We start from the raw sequence: 24295 nt of genomic DNA, 5'->3' as shown, positions 1-24295 counted from the left end.
TTACAATACTTGGGTACATATTTTTTTAAGATGACAGGAGAATGATTTAAAAAAGACTTTAGGGGATTTTTTTTTTCTTTTTTACAGAGAGTGGTTCATGTGTGGAATGAACTTCCAGAGGAAGTGGTGGATATGGACAAGTACATGAATAAGAAATGTTTGGAAAGATATGGGCCAAGCACAGGCAGGTGAGACCAGTTTAGTTTGGGATTATTGGTCAGCACGGACTGGTTGGACCGAAGGGTTTGTTTCCATGCTGTATGACTTTGTGACTCTAACTCTCGATATCTCTGTAAATTCTTCCAGCCACTACAACCCTCTCTGTCACTGTCATTTCATCCAACTTCACAACTCTCCCTATCATTGTCATCTCATCCAGCCTCACAACTCCCCTATCTCTATAATTCCCCTGCAGCCTCAGAACCTTCCCTAACTCTGTAATCTCCTCCAGCCTCAGAACCCTCACTATCTCTGGTATCACAAACATCTCTATCTCTGTAACATCCTCCAATCTCACAATCCTCCCTATCTCAGTAGTCCCCTCCAGCCTCATAAACCTCCCTACCTCTAATCTCCTCCAGCCTCACAGATCTCTGCAATATGCGCTTTACTCTACTTCCATCCTTATGTGGATAACCCATTTTGATTTACCACTTGATGAAGGCACTTTCAGATTCCTGTGCCCCAAGCTCCAGAATTTCCTCCTAAACTGCTCCACCTCTCTAACCTCACTTTCCTCCTAAAAACGTTGACCAATTATGAGTCACCTATTCTACTATCACCTCCTCTGACCTGGTTTCAAATGTGGCTTGTCATATTTCTATGTTAAGTGCCTTGGAGGTCTACAGCACAGAAACAGACTCTGTGGCTATCGGGTCTGTGCCAGCAAAGAAAACTACCACCTAACTATTCAAATCCCATTTTCCAGCACTTGGCCCATAGCCTTGCATTGCAAGTGTGTATCTAAATATATCTTAAATTTTATTATGGTTTTTGCATCTACCACCATTGCAGACAGTGAGGTTCAGTGCATTTGTCGTTGCATGATGACATTACCCACAGGAACACAGAGCATCTGAGTCTGTGCAAACCAGAAATCACCCACACATTGGGAAGGATAGGAGGGTTGCTGAGAGGGTGCCGTGGAGATTTACCAGGATGGTTCAAGGAATGGGGGAATTTAGTTACATGGTTAGGAGTTTTTTTTTTTATATTATTCACTCACGTGACATGGGTGTTGCTGGTACACATCGAGAATATCCATCTACAATAGATGGACTCTCCTTTTCAATCTCTCCCCTTGTCTGCAGTGTGGTAACCTCCACATTAAACCATCACCAGTCATCGGTCTCAAATGAGAGAGCAGCCCTACCAGACAATGGTAACTTTACCTTTTACGCAGATACCACTGTGCCTCGATGATGGAGAGAGGAAATGTTGAAGGTTATGAATGGGACACCAATCAATCACAGTGGTTTGTCCTGTAGGATGTCCACTTTCTTTAATATTGTTGGGGGCTGCACTGATGTAGGCAAGTGGAGAACGTTCCAACACAATCCTGATGTGTGCCTTATAGACAGCAAACAGACATTGGGGAATCATGTGTTTGGAAAAACTGAGATTATTCTCCTTATAGCAAACGAAATTGAAGGGAGCTTTGAGAGAGCTGTTTACAAAATATATACATTAGGATGATAAAACTTACACTCATTAGCCGATCATAAAATGGCACATATTGGAGATTTTGTGGAAAATCTACTGAGAGAATGAGCTGATTTAAGCGAGGAATTTTATTCAGCAAGTGGGAATGATCTGGAACACAATACTCACACACAATGCAAATATCCAGGTCCTGGTGAACTGAGTAATTCTGTCAGAGTTTGGCATTGCAATTATTGAGATTCCCACCTGAAAGCCCACTTCTAATATCCTGTAACACAAGTTCATAAAATCCACTGTCAGTCCAGAGTAGAAATTCACAATATCCCCTCCTCGTGGCCCAGGATGACTATACATTCTCCCTGCTGCACATTACCCCTTGTGGAGGTCAGCAGTCGATTCAGGGGGAAATCTATATAGGTTTCTATGAGTTTTCACCTTGGGACTTCAGTGACTGAACAAAGCAGCAGATCTTTGACACAAGGGACAGAAGGTTCCAAGAGGTAATGAGATGCAAAGAGCAGGATTTGCTTCCTCTTTCTTTCTGTGCTGCCGCTGTACCTTATTAATAAGACATTGTGTGTGAAAGGCTAATGCAGCTCGATGGACATGTTGTCACCATTCTTAATGGGCAGCAAGCTCCTCCCAGTCATTCCAAAGAATTCCCCCTAAAAAGACAGCGATTGTGCATGTGTCCTGCTGCCCAGTACTCCCGATAAAGAGTTTAGAAGAATGAGAAGAGATTGCATAGAAAAGTCATGACAAACAAGTTCTGAAAGGGTTACGAACAGTTTACAGAGAGATATTTATAGGATAAGCGGGCAGCAAATTGGTAAATGGTGTATAATGCAGGAAAATGTGAAGTTGTTCATTTTGGAGGAGACAACAAAAGAACAGAGTACTTTTTAAATGGCAAAAACTGTGGAAAGCTGCAATACAAAGAGACTTGGGGGTAATTGTGCAGGAAACACAGAAGGCTAGCACACATTTGCAACAGGTGATCAAGAAGGGTTATAGAATGTTGTCCCTTATTTCAAAGTGCTTGCAGTATAAGAATTTGTGTCTTTGTACAACGCACTGGTGAGACCACATCTGGAGTAATGTGAGCAGCTTTGGTCCACTTATTTAAGGAAATATATCACTTCATTGGAGGCATTTGAGATAAGATTAACGAGGATCATCCCTGGTTTGGAGGGATCATCTCTTAAGCAAAGGCTAAACCAGTTGGGAATCTACTCACTGGATTTTGGAAGAATGAAAGGTGATCTAATTGAAGCATATAGAATTCTTAAGGGGTTTGACAGGGTAAATGCCGAGAGGATGTGTCCCATCATGGGAGGGTCTCAGACCAGATTCTTGATCAGTCAGGGAATCAAGGGTCATGTTTCAGAATCATCAGGTTTAAGACAACATAAACACAGGTAAGGGTTTCAGTAGCAAATGAGCTGGGGCGAGGTGGAGAGAAGGAAAATTTTAGAGATTGAAATGTCTAGTATTTGTGATTGAGTAGATATGAGATCAGATGCTCATCTTGGGGTCAGATATGAGAGCAATATTGTGAAGAGTGTAGTTCAGCCGCAGGCAGAGGGAGGGAGGGACTCAGCAGTAAGGGAAAGTAATTTGTAATAACAACCGAAGGCAATAATTTAACTATTGCAAAGTTATACTGGAGGAAATTTCAACGAATCGAGTAATGGAAGCGCGATAAGCAGTTTGATAATTGAGTAACAGTGAAGCAATGGAGAGGGATGATGGTGAGGTAGAGCTGGCATTGTCAGTGTACACGCAAAACTAACACTGTAATCTTGGACAACGTCACCTCCTGGCAGAATGTAGGTGAGAAACCGGAGGGGCTAAGGATAGATCTTTGACGGACACCAAATACATGGACTTCAGAGAGGAAAGGGAGAGTGGAGATGGAGCGGGATTTTCCATCAACGGTGAGGTCAAATATTATTTTAACAGAATGGGTGAGAAGGACAGAACCAGATAAGAGAGAGACACAGAACAAGGAACAATATCTGTGAATTGGCTTGGGGGAGTGACGAGGAGGAGGAAAAGAAGACAGAAAGAGTTGGAACGTCTGTAGTTAAGCAAGAATGGGGTAAAGGGTCAGGTGAGCTCCGATAAGGCTTGACAAGAGACTGGAGAAAGATGTAAGGTTAGGACTAAAACAAGGAGCAACATGTGAGGCAGATTGGCTTGGTGGGCTAGAAGAAGGGAGGGAAGCAGCAGAGGCAGCTGATTGGATTGTCTCAATCTCGTCACTATGGATGGAGGACAGACAGTGTTTTGCAAAGAAACAAAACCTGCATTAGAATTTTTAAAAATTGAGTGAACAAACCTGATGTACTTAACTTTTATCCAGAATATTAAAACGTACAACTGAAGTCTGGGTTCGAATCCCACCTCAGCAGACGGTGGAATCTGAAGTCAAGAAAAAATAACTAGAATTAAGAATCTACTGATTGACAGGGAACCATTGTCAATGGCAGAAAAAAAAAATCCTAATGTCCTTCAGGGAAAGAAATCTACCAACCTCACAGTGGCCCAGCAAGTCACCCAGTTGTATTAATCACTGAGAAGTCTCAACAAAGGAATAAACCTGGATACATCACTTTGCATCAAATAAGGCATCAGAAAATACAACCACAGAATCAGCCCTCTCAATCCTGAAGACTCTACCTTGCTAACATTTGGGGGCTAGTGCCAAAATTTGGAAAGCTGTCTCATAGACTAGTCGAGAAACAGCCTGATATAGTCATACTCACGGAATCATACCTTGCAGACACCGCCATCACCATCCCTAGATATGTCCTGTCCCAATGGCAGAACAGACTCACCAGAATTGGCAGCACAGTGGTGTACACAGACAGGAAGGATTTTCCCTGGGAGTACTCAACATTGACCCAATGGAAGTCTCATGGCTCCTGCTGATTACAACATACCATCCTCCCTCAGCTGATAACTCAGAGCTCCTCCACGAAGAAGAACACTTGGAGAAGTACCGAGGGTGTAAATAGCACTAAACGTACTCTAGGCATGGAATTTCAACGTCCACCATCAACAGTAACTCGGCACTATTGATCAAGCTGGTTGGGTCCTAAAGGACATAGTTGCTGGAATAGGTCTAGAGCAGGTGGTGAGGGAACCAACAAGAGGGAAAAACGTACTTGACCTCATCATCACAAATTTGCCAGCTGCAGATGCATCTGTCCATGATAGTATCACTATTGGTGGCTGTTTCTACAGTTGCCAAGGAAACATAGTCTGGAATTCCCACCATAAACCTCTCAAATTTGCTTTCCTCCTTTGAGATATTCCTGAAAACCAGCTTATTTGGCAACGTTTTGGTCACATGACCTAATATCTCCATCTGTGGCTTCATGTCAAACGTTTCTCGATAATATTTTTATGAAATCATAAACACGATAAAAATACAAATTGTCATTGATTTGGACAAATATCATCAACACTTCACTATCGCTGGATAATGATCCGTAACTTCTTACCTAACCGCATTGTAGGACTGCCTTCGCCACACAAACTGCAGCAGTACAAGAACGTCAAACACCATCTTCTCCACAGCAACAGGGCTTTCACAATGATTGCTGGTTTCTCTAGAGGAAGAAATACAGTTAATGTTTCACAGAATGCAAAATGAATCGCAGGGAATGGAAGTGGTGCGCAATTTGATGGTCAGAAAAAGAAGGGAAATGGACTTTTGCTGGAAAATAATTCTTCCAGAACCAGAACCATCCCTGTCCTCCTAATAGTCCCATGCTGACATCAATCACCCAGGTCCAAAGGCAAGCACAGTTCTTCCTGTTTTTGCTCCAGGAGTGAATGTTCATCCTGAGGTGAGGAAGGAAGGTGTCATTCCTGGTTCTTCTAATGTAAGGCAATAACAACAACTACTTGCATCATATGGAACCTTTCACATTGGCAAATCTCCTAAGGTGCGTCACAGATGATCAAAACCTTGATGAAAGACATCCATTTTAAGGTACATCTTAAAGGAGGATAAGAGACCTCGCCAGCTCCAATGGTGGAGTGATGTTGGTGGGCTGGGTTGGAAAGGAAACATAGAAAAGGGAATTGCAGAAGCACAGGGAATGCATAAAGTCTGAAGGACTGGGGAAGTTCCAGAGCCTATCTTCATAGACAGTATGGCTGTCTTACGGAGTTTGAAGCATGGCACTATAAATGGGTCCATGCGAGTCATGACCACAGGCAACAAGAGATTTCTGCTGTCTTAAAAAGAGTGACAGATCTTGTATCCATGGGCATACAAAACATCACTGACCTCCACCAAACAGGTTTGAGGAAAAGCTGGGGCAATGATGAGATACAGCTACAGGGGGGAGTTGGGGAATGGAGAAGTGGTAACAACCATAGTAAACTTACCCCTTCTCACTACCTTCACCCCAAAACCAAGGGAGTACCAGACAAAACATCTCTAATACTACCACAACATCCCATCCCATAATAGCTGTGCCTGACTCTGCACAAGGAGTTGTGGAACAGTCATTACTGGGACCCACTGGGCACTGAAACTCTGGCTGGAGACCAAAATCATCTGAGCAGTGAGAGCAGGGATTTGAGAAGATGGCCTCCACCTTTGCTGAAACCTACAGGATACACCAGCTAGAAGCAACTGGAAGCATCTCAACTACAAACTGTTATTCATCAACTGTGTGTGCACATTGTACAGGCAGGGATTGACAAAATATTTAGTTTCCTTTTTAAATGGACATGTGAAATGTAAGGTTTGAAACTACTTCCAACCCTAGTCTATTGTCATATCCCCAGGGCCAGCTCACCCTTTCACTGGTTTCATGCTGCAATTTTGAGGCTGACAACAAGATAGGTTTTATCATTTATTGTCATAGATTGTCATTAGAATCTTGTGTTTGTGGTGCAGCAGATAAGTCAACGTTAGAAAATATATCGGAAAGATGCCAAGTTAGACATCCTGGGATTTTAAATCGGGTTTGAAGAGGCTTCCTGCAGCTAACAGCTACGGATAGCTTTTGAACCTGCTTTCTTAGCAAATAGCGAAATGTTGGTGAAATAAACGACAACAGATGTAGCAACCCTGAGGAAAAAGGAAAACAGAATAATGAAGAATACGCAGAATATCACGTGGTTAAGTGAGATGAGTGTTGTTCATATGAACTGTGATTGGCCACAGGGAGGGATTAACAAATCCAGGCTGGGAGCTATTCGGTGGATGAGTGGTTGAAGGAATGTTCAGCCCACAGGGACGAGGATTTAGTGCTGGTGTTGGGAAGTTTTCATTCTGAAGATTCCCACCTGAAACAGTAACCACTAATTTACTACTTTCCCATGATGTGTAACTTGTTATGCATTTGGAGATAGTAGGAACTGCAGATGCTGGAGAATTTTTTCTGAAGAAGGGTCTAGGCCCGAAACGTCAGCTTTCCTGCTCCTCTGATGCTGCTTGGCCTGCTGTGTTCATCCAGCTCTACACCTTGTTATGCATTTCCCCATTTTTGGTTTCTCAATTCAAATTGTGGGGGCTTTGCTCAGTGTTCAGATCACAAAACCATACAACATAGGAGCATAATCAAGCCACTCAGCCCGTCGAGATTGCTTCACTATTTGGTCATGGCTGATATGTTTGCCAACCCCATTCTCCTACATTCTCCCCACAACTCTTGATCCCTTACTAATCAAGACTCAATGACTTAGCCTCCACAGTCTACTGCAGCAAACAGTTCCATGGACTAACTACCCACTGGTTGAAGAAATTCCTCCTCACTTCAGTTCTAAAGAGTCATCCCTTCACTCTGAAGCTTTGCCCTCGGCTCCAAGTCTGTCTTACTTGTCTAAACATCTTCTCCACATCTACTCTATCCAGGCCTCTCTGTATCATTTAAGTTTCAATGAGATTCCCACTCACCCTTCTCAACTTTGTCACATACAGACTCAGAATCACCAAATGCTCCTCATATGACAAGCCATTCATCTCCAGGCTCCTCTGAACCCCCTCCAATGCCAACACATCCTTCCTTAGATATAGGGCCCAAAACCAATCATAATATTCCAAATGCGGTCTGTCAAGAGCCTTATACAGCCTCAGTAGTTTATGCTTGCTCTTCTGTCTAGTCCTTAAGAAATTCATGCCAACATTGCATTTGCCTTCCTAACTGCTAAGTGAACTTGCACGTTATCCATAACAAAATCTTGAACTAGGACTTTTAAGTCTCTTGTGCTTCAGAATTCTGAAGCCTTTCCCCATTTAGAAAGTAGTCTACACCGCTATTCTTCCTACCAAAGTGCTAAACTTCACAGTGTCCCCACATCATACTGTAACTTCCACTTCTTTGGCCAATGACCTCAGTTTCTGCTTCCATATTGTTAATATTATAACATTAACTGTTGTGGTCCCAACACTGATCCGCTAGTCTGATTTCTACTAGCCACCGGCTGCCATCTTGAAAAAGATCCCTTTATCCCCACTCTGCCTGAAACCAGTGAACCAATTCTCTACCCATGCCAATACCCTGCCCTTACACCATGGGCACTGATGTTATTTAGCAGCCTCCTGCATGACACCTTGTCAAAGGCCTTTTGGAAATCCAAATAGCTGATGTCCACTGGCTTTCCTTTGTCTGCCTCACCATTATCTCCTCAAAGTTTCTAACAGATTTGTAAGGCATGACCTCTTCTTGCTGAAGCCATGTTGACTCAGCCCTATTTCACCATAAAGATCCAAATACTCCATAATCTCATCCTAAATGATGAACAGTAAAAATTTTACTAACAACCAAGATCAAGCTAACTATCTTGTAATTTCCCATGTTCTGCCTCCCTCAGTTCTTAAACATGAGCATTACATTAGCCATTTTGCAGTACCCTGGTACCCTCCCTCAATCCAGTGATTCCTGAAAGATCACCACCAATGACTCCATAATCTCCCTCAGAATCCTGGGGTATAGTCCATGTGATTTATCCACTTTCAGCTTCCCCAGCATCTTCTCCTTAGTGATGGCCACTAAACTCACCTCTGCCCAAACTCTGTTCACATTCTGGTATGCTTCTGGTGTCTTCCAGGGTGAAGACTGATAAAGTCATATTATTTTCTTCTGCCATTTCTTTGTTCCCCATTACTACTACTCCAGCCTAATTTTCCAAGGCATGATGTCCACTCTTGCCTCTCTCTTAATTTTTTATATATCTAAAAATCTCTTGCGCTTTTTTTGTTACTAGCTAACTAACTCTCATATTTTGTTTTCTCCCCTCCTACTTATTGCTTTTTCAGCCGTCCTCTGCTGGTTTTTAAAGGCCTCCCAATCCTCAGGCTTCCCACCAAGCTTCACCATTCTATCATTTTTCTTTTGTTTTTTCTGCTGTCCCTGACTTCCCTTGTCAGACACAGTTATCTTGTCCTCCCCTTAGTATCTTTCTTTATCCTTGGGATGAATGTCTTCTGTGTCTCCCGAATTATCCTCAGAAATCTCTGCCTCCACTGTCTTCCCTGCTAGGTCCCCCTTCCAATCAACTCTGGCCAGCTGTTCCTTCCTGACTTTGCTCAATTGTAGTGCTTCCCCCCTCAAACTGTAGGATGAATTCCATTATACTATGGTCGATGCCCCCAGAGATTCATCCACCTTAAGCCCCCTAATCAAGTCTATCACATTATACATTAAGTCCAGAATTGCCTGTTCCCTAGTGGGCTTTACAACAAGCTGCTCCAAAACAAACTCTCATAAACATTCACAAATTCCTTTTTGTAGTATCCACTATCAACATGATTTTCCCAGTCTACCTGCACATTGAAATCACCCATGATTATGGTAGTAGTGTCTGTCTTGCATGCATTTTCTACCTCCTGACTACTGCTGGGAGGCCTGTACATCTGAATGTCATTGGCCTTTGACTATGGGGGAAAAAAAGGACTTGTCTGTTCTGTCTTTGGAAAAGTAGCTAGCTTAGATATGGGTCTGAGCATAAAAGCATTGAGATGTTCAATGAGGTTGTAGACTTGCTCGCCAAGCTGATTGAAGTGTTTGATTGCAGAGGTTTTGTTGGCATCACCACCCTAGCAAACCTGGGCATATAAATAACAAGTGGCACAGAACACCATCGCTTCACGCTGATGATGTTACCTAGTAGGGTGACGAAACATCTGCAATCAAACACACTGGCTCAACCAGCAAGTCTATAACCTCATCCACAACCCGAGCTACAAATCTTCTCAAAACACTTTAGAAATGTTCAATACCATAGAGTAACCAGCCCTGGTGTATGTGTTCAGTATGGACACCGCACCTGAGGAAGGATAGACTTGTACTGGTTGTGGGAATGCAAAGCAGATTTATCTGAACGATTCCTCAAATCTGGGCAGGGTTAGATTATGAAGAATGGTTTACAAATGAGACACACAGTCATGATAACAACGAAAGAGGCCATTTCACCCTTCAAGTCCATGCCAGCTCTCTGCAGAGCAATCCATCTTGTGTCATTAACCGTGAATGTTGAAACGGGACCCTAGACATCAAAGCCTAGGTGAATAATATATATCAGGGAAAGGTAGGTCCGAGCATTACCCCTTGATTAATTCCAGTAGAAACCTTCCTCCTGCCCAAAAACAATCATTAGTAAGTACCCTGTTTCCTTCCAGTTATTCTGTTTCAAATCCATGGGCACAGATGATTGTGCATAAGTCTCTATGTGGCACCTTATTAAGTTTGCCTTTTTCATTTCAATTCTCTCTTTTCAGTATCCATTCAACAAATGTATTTTAATGAAATACTAGTTGATGAGAAAGCATTGCACAGCCAGTGTACTGCTCTGTTGTGTCAACCGTGATTGAGTGGGATGTATTTTGAGACAGGATGTTCCGAGTTCTTGACACTGAGATTCTCAACATGAACAGGGGGGACCTGTTTGCAGACAGGATGCTCCCATTTCTCAGCACTGGGATTCTGCACAGGAACATGGTGGGATGTGTTTGGAGATAGGATGTTTGCAGTTTTCCATATTTAAACGAACAAAAGTCTGGTTAACACTGTGAAGTACACATGCAGGTGCCACAGACATTGAAAAAGACAAATGGTATGTTGGCCTCAAAGTGACAGGATTCGAGTACAGGAGGAGGGATGTTTTGTTGCAGTTGTACAGGACTTTGGTGAGACCAAAGCTGTTACGAGGCTCATGTTTTGAGATTCTAACTCAATTCCAACTTCAATTCAACCCGTGGTGACACAGCAGAAAGCAGGATGAGGGAAATGCGAGCCTGGAATTCAAAACTGCATCAAGGTCACAGTACAAGATGCAGACATTCCTTGTACTTCAGGATCAGTGTCCACAGGAAACGCTAATAGGTTCATTTCACTATCATCAAGGTAAATCCTGTCAGAATCAAACTCCCTCCAGTCAGAAAAAGGCAAAATGCTTCAAATACTGGACATTTGAGACAAAATTGGAATATTGGATCTGGCAGCATCTGTGGAGATAGCAACGGATTAACATTTCGAGTCTGGTGTGATTTCTTCAGAACTGGAAGGTGCTGGTAAATTAGGCTCAAAGACTCAAACAGCATTTTAACCTTCTCCTTCAAACTATAGATTTGTGTAAAGTGGAACAAGAAAATGTAAATGTTGGAAATCTGAAACTAAAACAGAAATTGCTGCAGAAACTCAGTTTGTCTAGCAGCATTTGTGGAGAGAAAACAGAGTTGAGGTGTTGAATCATAAATCACTGGAGTTTCTCCAGCAATTTCTGTTTTTGCGGAAGATTTGTGTATCTGAATCTTTTGTTATGTGGCTGGGAGACATTGAGGTGAAATGTCTGATACAATGTGTATTATGGGAAAGAGAAGTTCAGTCTGATTTACAAACTCAAGCAGGCACTTCCTGCAGACAGGTCGCCATGGCAACTCTGACAAGACATTCCATTGCACAGAATCACGTTATTCTAAATTCGAAAAATGAAAAGGACAGGCCTTTTGTGTTATTAACCACAATATAAACTTCAACCAAGGTAAGTGAGAAAATAATTAGAATCTAATGTGTCATGTTTATGTCTATTATTGTGAAACTATCATAAATCACTCAATTACCAGCAGACAGGAAAGTGTAGGTGAATGAGAAAATGACTGAAGAAAAGTAGCTGCTGTGAACCAAGGAATGTGTCCTTGTAAATTACACATAAGAGAAATTCCAGCTGTCTTTTCCTCACTTCCTGCCAATACCCAGCAGAGAAGACAAACAATAAAGGGCCAGAGCTGGTCATTGCAGGGTATAAACGTGAGAGGATACTGATTTAAGGGGGCAGTCGGGACTGGAGACACCAGAGATCAAGCTCCAGGCAGCCAAGGTTCCATCCAGCAGCTGACCTAGTGTAAGTGACTGTGGACACGTGGGACTTGCACGTTCACTCTGATTGATGGATCAGAATAAAATACAGGAGAGGACAGAGAATCTACTCAACTTCTATTTCTCAGTAAGGTGTGAGAGATGCTGATCCTGTTTCTCAAAGTTACTGAGTAATAAGACAAAATATCAACTAGAATCTTCCTTCTATTTACACTTTGATTCCTCTGCACCTTATCCTTCATTCTTGTATACATTTGTTTTCAATTTAGAAAATCTATTACGTTTTTACTTTTGCATTTAATTTCAGCAGATTTATTATCATCTCATTCGAATTATGGAACAGTGACGCATGAACAAGACTTGGTGCGAGTTTGCAGACGGGCAGCAGTATTTTGGATGAGCTCAAGTTTACAAGGAGGTTGAATGTGGATGGCTGACCAGGAATGTGTCATAATAGTTAAGTCCAGAGGTAACAAATGAAAAAGTGAGCATTTCAGCAGCAGATAAGGTGAGACGAGGGTGGAGTTAGGTGATGTTGCTGAGGTGGACGTAGGAAGTTTTGGTGATGAAATATTTCCCCATGGTTGTGAAGTCTGGTTCAACCTCAGATAGTTATCACTGGGATGAAGAGATGAAGTCAGTCGTGAGGGAGTGGAGATTGTAGGGGAGACCAGAGAAAATGGTTTCAAGCTTTCCAATATTTAATTGGAGGAAATTTCTATTCACCCAGACAAATCAGTGCGACTAGAAGTAATGGTGTTCACCTGGTCCTTCTCGTTGGCAAACATTGGGGTTTGGGAGATTTTGTCAAAGATCTGCTTCAGCTGTTAAAATAAAAATTCTCTCTTTCATCCCTTGCATGTCCTACCTCTCCCCCACCCTCTGCATCAGTTTCTCTCTTTCGTTCTGAGGCCCATGCCTTCTGTAGGTCCAGACCATGTGGCATTTCATTCCTGGAAGAACATTCATAAATTAATTGGGTTTTATTACAATCCAGCAGCTTTCATTGTCACTTTTTCCTAGCTGCAGCCCCAAATTATTCGATTCATTCAGCTCAGCTACAGAACCTGTCATTACGTTTTTGTGGCTTCTCTCTCAGACTACCTATCTATTTTACCTTTATTTCACAGGGTATGAGAAGAGGTGAATTTGCAATTAGGAAACTGAAATCAAACATCACGTCAGTATCTGACAGAGCGGCCCAATTTCACGTAAGCAGAATATCATCAGATTTTAAATATCGAAGGAAAAAGTACTGTTCCCAGTGGGGAGAAACCTTACACGTGTGTGTGAGGATGAGAATTCAGCTGACCTTCTGACCTGTTAACACACAAATGCAGCCACCAACTGGACAATCCATGGAAATGCAGGGTCTGTAGGAAAGGATCCATTTCCCATTGAATCTGCAAACTCTTCTGTGTATTCACACTGGGGAAAGGCTATTCACTTGCTCAGAGTGTTGGCAGGGATTCACTCAGTCATCCACCCAGACGGCACACCAGCATATTCACAGTGAGGAGGCACCGTTCAAGTGCTCTCACGGTGGTAGTGGGTACAAGGACTCATCTCGCTGTATTCCTAAGAGTTCACACTGGGGAGCACCTATTCAACTGCTCTGTCTGTGGGAAGGGACTTATTCAGTCATCCCACCTGCAAATTCACAAGTAACCACAGTGATTGTGTACTATTCTTAATTGGTGGGGTTTATCATTTACAAACAGGAGGTATTGGTTAGGTTGTCCATCCTATAAGTTAATAAGACACTCATTGGTTGAGATGTAGCCCAACTGAGGGAAGTGGGATCTGAAATTGCACGTAACTGTTATAATTTATCAATGTTCTTTACTTTCAGGGTGGTACTGGAAGACTGAACAATTGAAAATGTTATGCCCTGGTTGTAAAAAAAAGTGCAAAGATTGGCCTGTGGCTGCAAGGTTAGTCAGGTTCATTTGGGTCAGGAAACTTTTAAAAACAATAACTTGGGACGTTATTAACACTCACATGGACAATTGCTGTATAACTGAGGGAAGTTAGCATTAGTTGAACATGATTTTGCCTTAAGAAGTTAATTTGCTGAAGTGCTTTGAAGAGCAAACAGGTTATGTTGAACTGAGTGTTAATGTGGTACACACCAACTTCCAAACTTCATTTAAGACAGTGCCACACAATGGACTTGTGAGCAAGGTCAGAACTCATGAACCAAAAGAGAGAGCAGCAACAGAAATATAGAAGTGACAGAGTGACATGAAACAGTAGAAATTCATTGATGTTTTACAGATGGAAGAATATTTGTAGTGGAGTTTTCTGGGAATCAGTGTTGGTGCAGTTGCTTTTCTGCATATACAGTCAAAAATAGATTAAAAAAACGTTTAATACATATATATTTAGCATCTGTTGAGCAATTGAACATTATTTCATAACACACGTCTTCTATAATCACAGGACTGGACCTAATGATAACTTTCCAGAAATGTTTCCTGAAGTCCAAGTTAGCTGAAATATCTACATCTCATGTACCTCCTGTGTTAAACTATCATGTTATAAACTGGCGCAGACAGATTGTCACCATTGAAAATAACAAGTTAGCCTACTGCTGTAACAAGATTTTAATGGCTCCATTCCCACTACCACCCCGACCAAAAGCAGACTTTTTCACATGACTCCAACAGTGTTTACCTCAACTCCCTTTGAGAATTTTGAAATAGCTAGTGGTTAAGCAGACAGCAATAGTTCAAACACCATCTACAGTTGAAATCTAAATCTCTAACTCCAAGCAACGAAGGTGAAGTCTCTTGCCTGTAAAAGGCAGTAGAAAACCTGTAGAACAGCTTCATACAAGCAATCAACATCCTTTCACCAAAACACTGAAAAAGAATGTAGATTTCAGCAATATTTCTCAGACGACATTCAAGAGAATTTTAATGGGGAGAAACTGTCTACTTAATTAACCACTCCCACAAAGGAATTCCAGACTGTTAACTACAGTTTTGCACTTTCGGACACTACATTAAAAGCACAGACATTTTGGAGCGGACAGTCATGCAAATTGAATAACATTTTTATTCTTGTAGATTTGTATTTCTTGCGTATTTATGAGTGTGCCTTCATTGCAAACAATTCTCCAATCATCTAAGAGTGTGTTGAATGAGCCACATTACCAGGTTAACTTTACAACAGTGTTGTTGTAGGCACTTTCCTACTAGAGATATTAAACAGCTGCAGATCCAGAATATTAAACTTCAACCCAGTGACAGGCATCATTAACATCAGCATAAAGTAACATCCAAGGCCAGGATTCTTATTGCCAAGCCGAGTATACAGGGAGAATTCCCGGCACTGTGAATCTGCCCTTTAATTCTGGCCACCTATGCTCTCCACTGTCAGTCAGGAGGCAGTGGGATCAATTGGAAATCGGAAAAATGATCCAGGAACACTGGATGAGGTTGCCAGGTCGCAAGGCAGCCTGGGGCAGACAGCCTGCCTTGGATTTCAGCACTGTGACCAAAAATCAAATGAAGCAATAAAACAGAAACCATCCTCCATCACTCACCCAGTCACTCTGCCCACGCTCCGTCCATGTCACCCAGTACCCTCTCCTTACCCCCATTCACTACACCAATTTAAGGCTTACGTCCACTCAGCATTATTTCCCCGTCACCTACCAGGCCAGCTCACCAGTATCCACAAATACCCATGCACAGAGGAGAAAACAAATTCAGTTCAATTACTGAAAGCTCGACGTTGCAGATGGCATGCTATTTAAGAAAGTGCTCTCGTTGATAGAAACACTTCTTGACATGTTTGACAGTTCAAAGCATTTTGTGCATCTTTTATACACTATCGTCTTCACAGTGAGCAATTCTAAGTGGTACCTGACCGTCCTGATCAACAGCAGCAGGAACGACGCAATCCAGTATCTCTCATCAATGGTGAGCTTGCTGGTGTCTCCGCAGGTGAGATGAGGTAGTGAATCCCTTCCAACACATGGAGCAGATGAATGGTCTCTCCCCGGTGTGGACTCGTTGGTGTGTCAACAGGGTACCGAACTGAGTGAATCCCTTCCCACAGTGGCAGCAGGTGAATGGCCTCTCCCCAGTGTGAACTCTCTGGTGTGTAATGAGGCTGTCTGAATGCCTGAAACTCTTCCCACATTGAGTGCAGATGAAGGGTTTCTCATCAGTGTGAACTCTCTGGTGTGTCAGTAGGTGACCTAATTGAGTGAATCCTTTCCAACACTGGAAGCATTTAAAAGGTCGCTCCCCAGTATGAACTCGCTGGTGTGTCAGTAGGTGGGGTAACTGGGTAAATCCCTTCCCACACTTCGAGCAGGTGAATGGCTTCTCCCCGGTGTGACTGCGCCAATGAGTTTCCAGCTTTGATGGGGAAGGGAATCCCTTCCCACAGTCCTCACATTTCCACGGTTTCTCCATTTGGTGCCTGTATTTATGTTTTGAGAGGTCTAGTGATTAGCTGAAAGCTTTTTCCACACAGAAGACATGTACAGATTCTCTCCACTGTGAACAGCGCTCTTTCCTTCCATGTTCAAAATCAAATGGTGTTCACATGTCAATATGCTGCATGATTCCGTCAGATGCTGATGTGGTGTTTGATTTGGATATTTGTGACTGCAAATCCTCTCATTCTAAATTCCTGTGAAATTGATATCAAACAGAAAAAAAGTGAATGAGGGAGAAAACTTAGAAAAACACAAAGGCAGGTTGTGAAATTGAGCTGAATGAATCTTGAAAAATGTGTGGAGTCGACACTCTGAAAAAGTAACCATTGAAAGCCGCTGGACCGTCATAACGTCCAACTAGGGCACTGCCATTCATCACAGGCAGGGACCTAGTCTGGGAGACTGTCACTGACTCCATCTCTCTCCCTGGTAAATATCGAGGCTGAACCAGACTATTCATAACCATGGCAAACCTTTTCACCACAGACAAGCATTTAGTCACGTAACTCCATCTTCACCGAGACCAGCTATTTACACTTCAGTAACTTCACCCAACTCCACCTTATCTCAGCTCATCTGCTGATGAAACTCTCATCATTTCCTTTGTTACCTCTAGATTTAATAATCCAAACACACTCCTGGCTTACCTCCCACATTTAACCGCTGTGTAACCTTAGAGCCATACAAATCTCTGCTCCCTGTGTGCTTCAGCCTCATCTCTTGCACTGTTTTGGTGGGCAGCCTCATCATTGAGGATGAGATTATTTGTGAAGCCTGAACTTAGTTGTTTAAATTGTCCATCGCCATTCACAACTAGATGTGACTGGTCTGAAGAGCTTCGATCTGCTTTGTTGGTTGTGGGACAGCTTGGCTATGTCTCTCAGTTGCTGCTAATGCTCTTTGACATGCAAACAGCCTGGTTTTGTCACTTCAATAGGTTAACAGTTCATTTTGAGGTATTCCCAAATGTTGCTCCTGGAATACCCTCTTGCACTTTGCTTTGATTTATTATTGTTACATGTACTGAGATACAGTGAAAAGTACTAAGACAATAAGACATAGCAGCAGAAATTAGGCCATTCAGCCTATCAGGTCTGTTCTGCCATTCAATCATGGTGGGAGTTTAGAAATCTATCATTCTCCCACTTTCACCCAGTAACCCTTGATAATCAAGGACCTATCTATCTCCATCTTAAATATCCTCAATAATCTGGCCTCCACAGTCTTCTGTGGCAGTGAATTCCATTGATTCACCACTCCCTGTCTATTGTCAGCTAAACCATATCATCATATCTTACCTAAGTAAATCAGGGTAATAGAACAGAATGCAGAATTGTTACAGCTACAGAGAAAATGCAGAGAAAGATCAACTCGAATATACCGAGAGATTGGTTCATCAGTCTGATAACAGCAGGGAGAAAGCTATTCTTAAATCTGTTGGTATATGTTCTCAAACGTTTGTACCTACACCTCTACGTCAGCACCATTGATGCAGACAAGGTTGTGACTTCACAGAATCATAGAATCCCTACAGTGTGGAAACAGGCCCTTCGCCCAACAAGTCCACACCGAACCTCAGAGCATCCCAACCAGACCCATCCCCCTATAACCCACCTAATCTACACCCCCCTGAACACTACGGGCAATTTAGCCTAGCCAATCCACCTAACCTGCACATCTTTGAATGTGGGAGGAAACCCGAGCACCTGGAGGAAACCCACGTAGACACGGGAATAATGTGCAAACTCCATACAGTCAGTCAGCCAAGACTGGAATCGAACCTGGGTCCCTGGTGCTGTGAGGCAGCAGTGCCACCACTGTGCCACCGTGCCTCTCTCCACGCCGCTTCCTGAGTCAATGACCAACTCCTTCATTTTGCTGACATAGTGGAAAAGATTGTTGTCTTTACACAATGCCACTAAGCAGTTTATCTCCTTCCTGTACTCCATCTTGTTGTTATTTGAGATCTGTCCACTACAGTGGTGTCATCAGCAAATTTGTAAATGGAGTTAAAGCTGAATTTGCCACATAGTCGTGAGTGTATAAGGAGTAATAGTAAAGGGCTCAGTACGCAGCCTTGTGGGGCACCGGTGTTGAAGATTCGGGTGGAATAGGTGTTGTCAGCTATCCTCACTGATTGCAGTCTGTGAGACTGGAATTCACAGATCCAGTTGCAGAGCAGGGAGTCCTAGGTCTCAGAGTTTGGAGATGGGTTTTGTTGGTATTATGTTGTTGAAGGTGGAGCTAAAGTTAATAAACTGGAGTCTGATATAGGTGTCCTTGTTACCCACATGTTCCAGGGATGAGCAGAGTGTCAAGGAGATGGTGTCTGCAAAAGACTTACTGTGACAGTAGGCGAATTGTAGTGGATCAAGGCAATCTGGGAGGCTCGAGTTGTGTGTGCACTTACTAACCTCTCGAAACACTTCATAATAACATGTCAGAACAACTTTACTTGGTTCTGTGGATTACTAGTGCAGTGATAATACCAAATGACCTCTGCATTGAGTTGGCTATTTCTGAAAATCTCATTCTTGCCTCTATTAGCTTTAGACATGACAATGATGATACTTCCTATCGTGTCTTCCACTATATAAGAAAAAAAGTTTTAATGAACCTATTCAGAGCTGCTATCACACATGTCTGCAGCAGGTAGGACATGAACACAGACCTCCTGATCCAGGGGTAGGGACACTACCACTTCACTACAACGGTGTCTCCATATACCATATTCCTAGTTCAGCAACTCAATTGTAAATTCACATTCCTGTTTTCTAATCTCTTCATAATTTTGCCTTCTCAATATAAAATTGTTTCTGTGTAAGAAACAGAAACAAACCTGAATCTCCTGCACACAAAAGGTCGATGATATTTGAATCTGATGAATCGAGTGATCCCTAAACAATATGTTTTTGAGGCACCCATCTGCAAATCTTTCACTTTTAAAAGGTCCTGTAAAAACAGTTTGCATAAAAATTCATTACTGTCAGTGCAGATTAGCAATCTAGAAGGGACAAATATCCAGAGATAGTAGGAACTGCAGATGCTGGAGAATCTGAGATAACAAGGTGTGGAGGTGGATGAACACAGCAGGCCAAGCAGCATCAGAGGAGCAGGAAGGCTGACGTTTCGAGCCTAGACCGTTCTTCAGAAAATGGTCCTCTAGGGACAAATATCCCTTTTGATTTCAGTTTATGTAAATGTTATCTTTCTGTCCACCCAAACCCACAGCAGTGAAACATGTCCCTATAAAGGTGACACAGTATGGATCTGGAGGAACACAGCAGGCCAGGCAGCAGAGGAGCAGGAAAGTTGACATTTCAGGTCAGGACCCTTCTTCAGAAATGGGGGAAGGGAGCTCAGAAATAAATAGAGGGAGGAGGGGTAGGGCTGGGGAAGGTAGGTGGGATGGTGAGATGCTGATAGGGGAGTGCAGGTAAGGATTGGCCAGTGGGTTGGGGGGGAACAGAAGGTTAACGGGTTGTGTCAGGTCAAGGAGGCAGGGATGAGAGCGACGGACAGTTATGGTATGAGGCCAGGGGTGGGAGATTTTAAACCTGGTGAATTCCATATTTAGGCAATCGGGCTGTAGGTTCGCAAGGTGGAATCTGAAGTGGTGCTCCTCCAGTTTGCGGGTAGTGTTATTGTGACACTGGAGGAGGCCCAGGATGGACATATCACCCGGTCACCAACATTATAAATTCCCCCTCCCACTCCCTGCTGTGTTCAAACCAGATCCACACTGTGTTATCTCTAACTCCAGCATCTGCAGTTGTTGCTACCCCCATATAAAGATAGCGGCCGCATACTTTCTACACAAACATTGTCCCCAGTAAATAGCCACAGTAATACAGGCGTGAGGCCCGCAGCCCTTTTCCCCCATGTGCTACAAACGCGAGACCGGAACGTTCATATTTTGAGATAACAACTGAAACTGGGCGTTTATAAAACCTCTCAATCAATAACGGTTCAGTTTCTAAACTGCTCCACGTTATCTGTCACTGTTTACTACCTCCTTTATAGACTCCTACAGCACAGAGACAGTTAGGCGCTTCAGCCCAAACTGGTGCATACTAACTCCATTTTCCCTACCCACGTCCTTCTCAACCTTTCCTATGCATACGTTCGACCAAATGCCTTTTAAATATTTACTTCCGCACTTACCCAACCTTCAGTCACAACACACTGGAAGGTAGTCCCGTGTGCTGATTATCCCGTCCCTCGTTCACGCCCCTCATTCATTCCGATTGGTTGCAGGGAAGACCCGCCCCTCATTCACACCGAATGGTTGCAGGACGGACCCACCCCTCATTCACTCCGAGATAGTAGGAACTGCAGATGCTGGAGAATCTGAGATAACAAGGTGTAGAGCTGGATGAACAAGCAGCATCATAGGAGCAGGAAGGCTGACGTTTCGGGCCTCGACCCTCATTCACTCCGATTTCTTGAAGGACGGACCCGCCCCACATTCACTCCGATTGGTTGCAGGAAAGAACCGCCCTCATTCACTCCGAATGGTTGCAGGACGGACACGCGCTCCATTCATATTAAGTCAGACGTCACATGACACTAGGCTGTGGTCCAACAAGTTTGTTTAAAATCACAAGCTTTCGATGAGCTGCTCCTTCGTCACGTGAATTGACCCACCTTTACACTAAGCAGCTTTTTGTTGCATAACGCGGTGTAGAGCTGGATGAACACAGCAGGCCAAGCTGCATCATAGGAGCAGGAAGGCTGACGTTTCGGGCCTAGACCCTTCTTAATCTAGGCCCGAAACGTCAGCCTTCCTGCTCGGCCTGCTGTGTTCATCCAGCTCCTACACCGTGTTATCTCAGATTCTCCAGCATCTGCAGTTCCTACTATCGCTGATACAGCTTTTTGTTGCATGACTGTTTTGTACTCAACTGGTCTTTAACTACACAATTTAGAAATTATATTCAGTTAAATGATTAAAACTGCTTCATGCAACATCAGTTGACAATTTTAAAATCCCTAACTCAGAAATATGAAGGGCAAGATCTGACCCGCAAAAGATCCTCAGAAGCCTTTATCTGTGCTCTGTGCAGGAAATGAACTTCCTTTTGTCAAAACAGCAGATTAGAAATTACATTTCAGCGCTATTCCTCAGAGTTGCTCTGGAAGGATTTTAAAGAAAATAAACTGTGTACTGCCTTTGAAGTATTTGTCTTTGTCACAAAGTGGCAAATGTGACAATTTGTTACATCAAGAGGCACCGCAATAAATCTAAGCCCCTTTGACGGCATATTCCAAACTGTGATCTCTACCACCTGCAAGGACAATGGCAGCAAACATCATCATATGTGAACTCTCCTTGAAATCACACACTAGCCTGACTTGTAACTACAACATTCCATTAGTGTGGCTGGGTCAAAATCCTGGAACCCCTTCCCAACAGCATTTTGGTATTCCTACAATCTAACGACTGTAACATTTCAAGAAGGCACTTCAATACCTTCTGCACAGCAACTAGGGATGAGCAATAAATGCTGACCTAACCAGTGGCAGATGACATGAATAAAAATCTGCAAACAATCCGATACTTTAAATGCATCTTAAAGTGGGGCCCAGAACTGCAAACTATACTGCAGCTCAGGCCGTGTGTTTTACAATTTCAACAGAAGTCAAAAATTGGGCAAGAACCCCACAGCTTGAAATTAAACTCTCACACACAGACATGTATAAATACAAACTCTTTTTAAAAAGTGAGAAATTAATTGTCACTTGTTTTGAGTAGTAGTGTGAAGCAAGAAGTTGCAGCTTGGAGAATGAAACAGGAATAGAGTTCCGCGGTACTTAGAATCGTCTGCTCTAAATTTCTATTCTTTACTTACAGTTAAGCATTGTAAGGAGGCCCCAGTTCAATCCCCATCCTGCTCCAGAAGTGTGCAATAACATATGTGCATAGATTGAGAAGAAAATAGCTAGTGAAGAGTTAGTTTTTTGCCGTTCAGTGGCAGTGCCCTTAGCTCTTATTTAATAAGTGACTGCGAACAGTTTCCTTCTGCTTTATTTCAATCTATCATAAATATCATACACATCAATCTGATCTCTCTTCGACATTCTTTGCTGAATTCATGCTGATAAATCTCCTCTGCCCCTTCACAAAAACCTTACAATCTTCCTGATTATTGGGGTCAGAAGTGGAGACAATCACATTTTGGCTAAAACCAGAGGTTGTTAAATGTTCAGCTAAATCTCCCTGCTCTTACTCTCAAAACCACTGTTCATGAAGCACATGATCCAGGTTGCTTACTAACAATTCCATTAATCTGTCCTATCATCCCTTAAGTTCTCTGCACATATGTTAATAAGGTGTGTCAATGCCATGTGAAGCACTGAGGAAGATTTTATTGTGTTAAAGAATGTACATACTTGTTATTGATCTTGGCTGTGACATGGCACCTTTGCTATGCCACACTGAAAGCCAATGTGAAGAGAAAATGCTCGTGAAACTCGGGAGATCAGACATAGACTTATATTGGACTCAAAATGTTAACTTTGTTTCTGTCTGCATGGATACTTCCAGACCTGCTGAGTTTCTCCAGCTTTTTGTCTCTTTAACACACATTTATATCATCAAAAGTATTTTGTCTTCTATTAACCTGAAATTAAAATTAATTCTTACACATCCTATCAACTGAAACAGCAGTACAGTGACCATTCAGAAATTTTATATGAGTGAAGGCATTACATTTCGCAGCCTCAAATCCATCAACTTGGAAAGTTAAATCATTGAATGCACAATGTGTACATTCCCAGTGGAGAGTTTTTTTTTAAGAGCTCTGTGTGTTTGCAGTGATTCCCTTATTTATGCCAAACACTGGGACGCTGTAATTTCATCAAAGATTCCAGACAAAGGTCCTGTTCTTTGGAAAATGTTTGATTCTACAGCAGCTCTGATTCTCCTTCTTGTGGAAAGTGGATGGCCCGTGCAATTGGTTATCAGTATAATTTATTTTCATATTTTGTTATTTGAGTATCTCACCCAAATCTTTGCTCAAAAGCAGCAACAAATAGATGCATGGTGGACTGATTACCCAGCATTTGCTATGGTTGGATATGTTCCCTAGCCATAGAAAAGGAGAATAGTATGCAAGTGCAGTGTTAATTACCATAGGGAGCATGCCCTGAGTAGGTGATAGCGGTGGACGGAGGATTTTTTTCACAGGTCAACAAAGAGTGAGGTCAAGGATGAGCACAGGGAATGATGGATTTGGTGCGTGGATGAGGAGGCTTCGTGCTTATCTTGTGTAAACCGAAAACCTCAAATAAGAACCTCCTGATTCCCCCATTTGCACCAAACATGACAAAGGCTCTAGGCTTCCTTTTAGTGACAGGCCCTGGGAAATGTTTGCATTCGACACATGTGTCCTGCTGGTCCATACGTGGCTTCCATCATTGTAGAGGGAAATAATTGGGATGACTGGAAGGAGCTTGCTGCCCATTTTTCAGAATGGAGACAACTTGTCCGTCAAGCTACACATCTTATTGATGAGGCAAAAAAAAATCTGACTCTTCCATACTCCAATTGACAGTAATGACTCTTGTGAAATAAAACAAAGAATTCTGGAGATCTGAAACAAAAACTATAAAATGCTGGAGAAACTCAGTAGATCTGGCAGCATTCATAGAGAGAAAAAAAGTTAATGCATCAATTCTCATGACTATTTGTCAGAATGCTTTCATAAATTTCTGTTCATCCAGCCATTGTTCAATTGTTATTATCCTCCAAGTTTACGTGTTTGGGTTTATGTCCTAAAACAGGGAGTTGGTGTCACAGACTTTATTGATGCGGACTCATCATTGTGGCTAT

At 42.6% G+C, this 24295-nt stretch overlaps 1 protein-coding gene across 1 annotated transcript in view; it reads right to left on the bottom strand.

Annotated features, from left to right (window-relative positions):
- Positions 1–24295, bottom strand: part of LOC109938065 (zinc finger protein ZFP2-like) — an 87848-nt gene that overhangs the window by 47959 nt on the left and 15594 nt on the right. Inside the window, exons 6-9 of the mRNA XM_048600491.1 lie at positions 15878–16464; positions 5172–5279; positions 4004–4086; positions 1831–1930 (exon numbers count right to left, since the gene is read on the bottom strand). Of these exons, the coding sequence (XP_048456448.1) occupies positions 15929–16464 (536 nt within the window). The 3' untranslated portion in view covers positions 1831–1930; positions 4004–4086; positions 5172–5279; positions 15878–15928. The remainder of the gene's footprint in view (positions 1–1830; positions 1931–4003; positions 4087–5171; positions 5280–15877; positions 16465–24295) is intronic.

Source organism: Rhincodon typus, chromosome 8 (assembly GCF_021869965.1).
Source record: "Rhincodon typus isolate 14 chromosome 8, sRhiTyp1.1, whole genome shotgun sequence".
In the NCBI taxonomy this organism is placed as follows: domain Eukaryota; kingdom Metazoa; phylum Chordata; class Chondrichthyes; order Orectolobiformes; family Rhincodontidae; genus Rhincodon; species Rhincodon typus.
The sequence above is the reverse complement of the archived record's forward strand: the minus strand, read 5'-3'. Positions and strand labels throughout refer to the sequence as shown.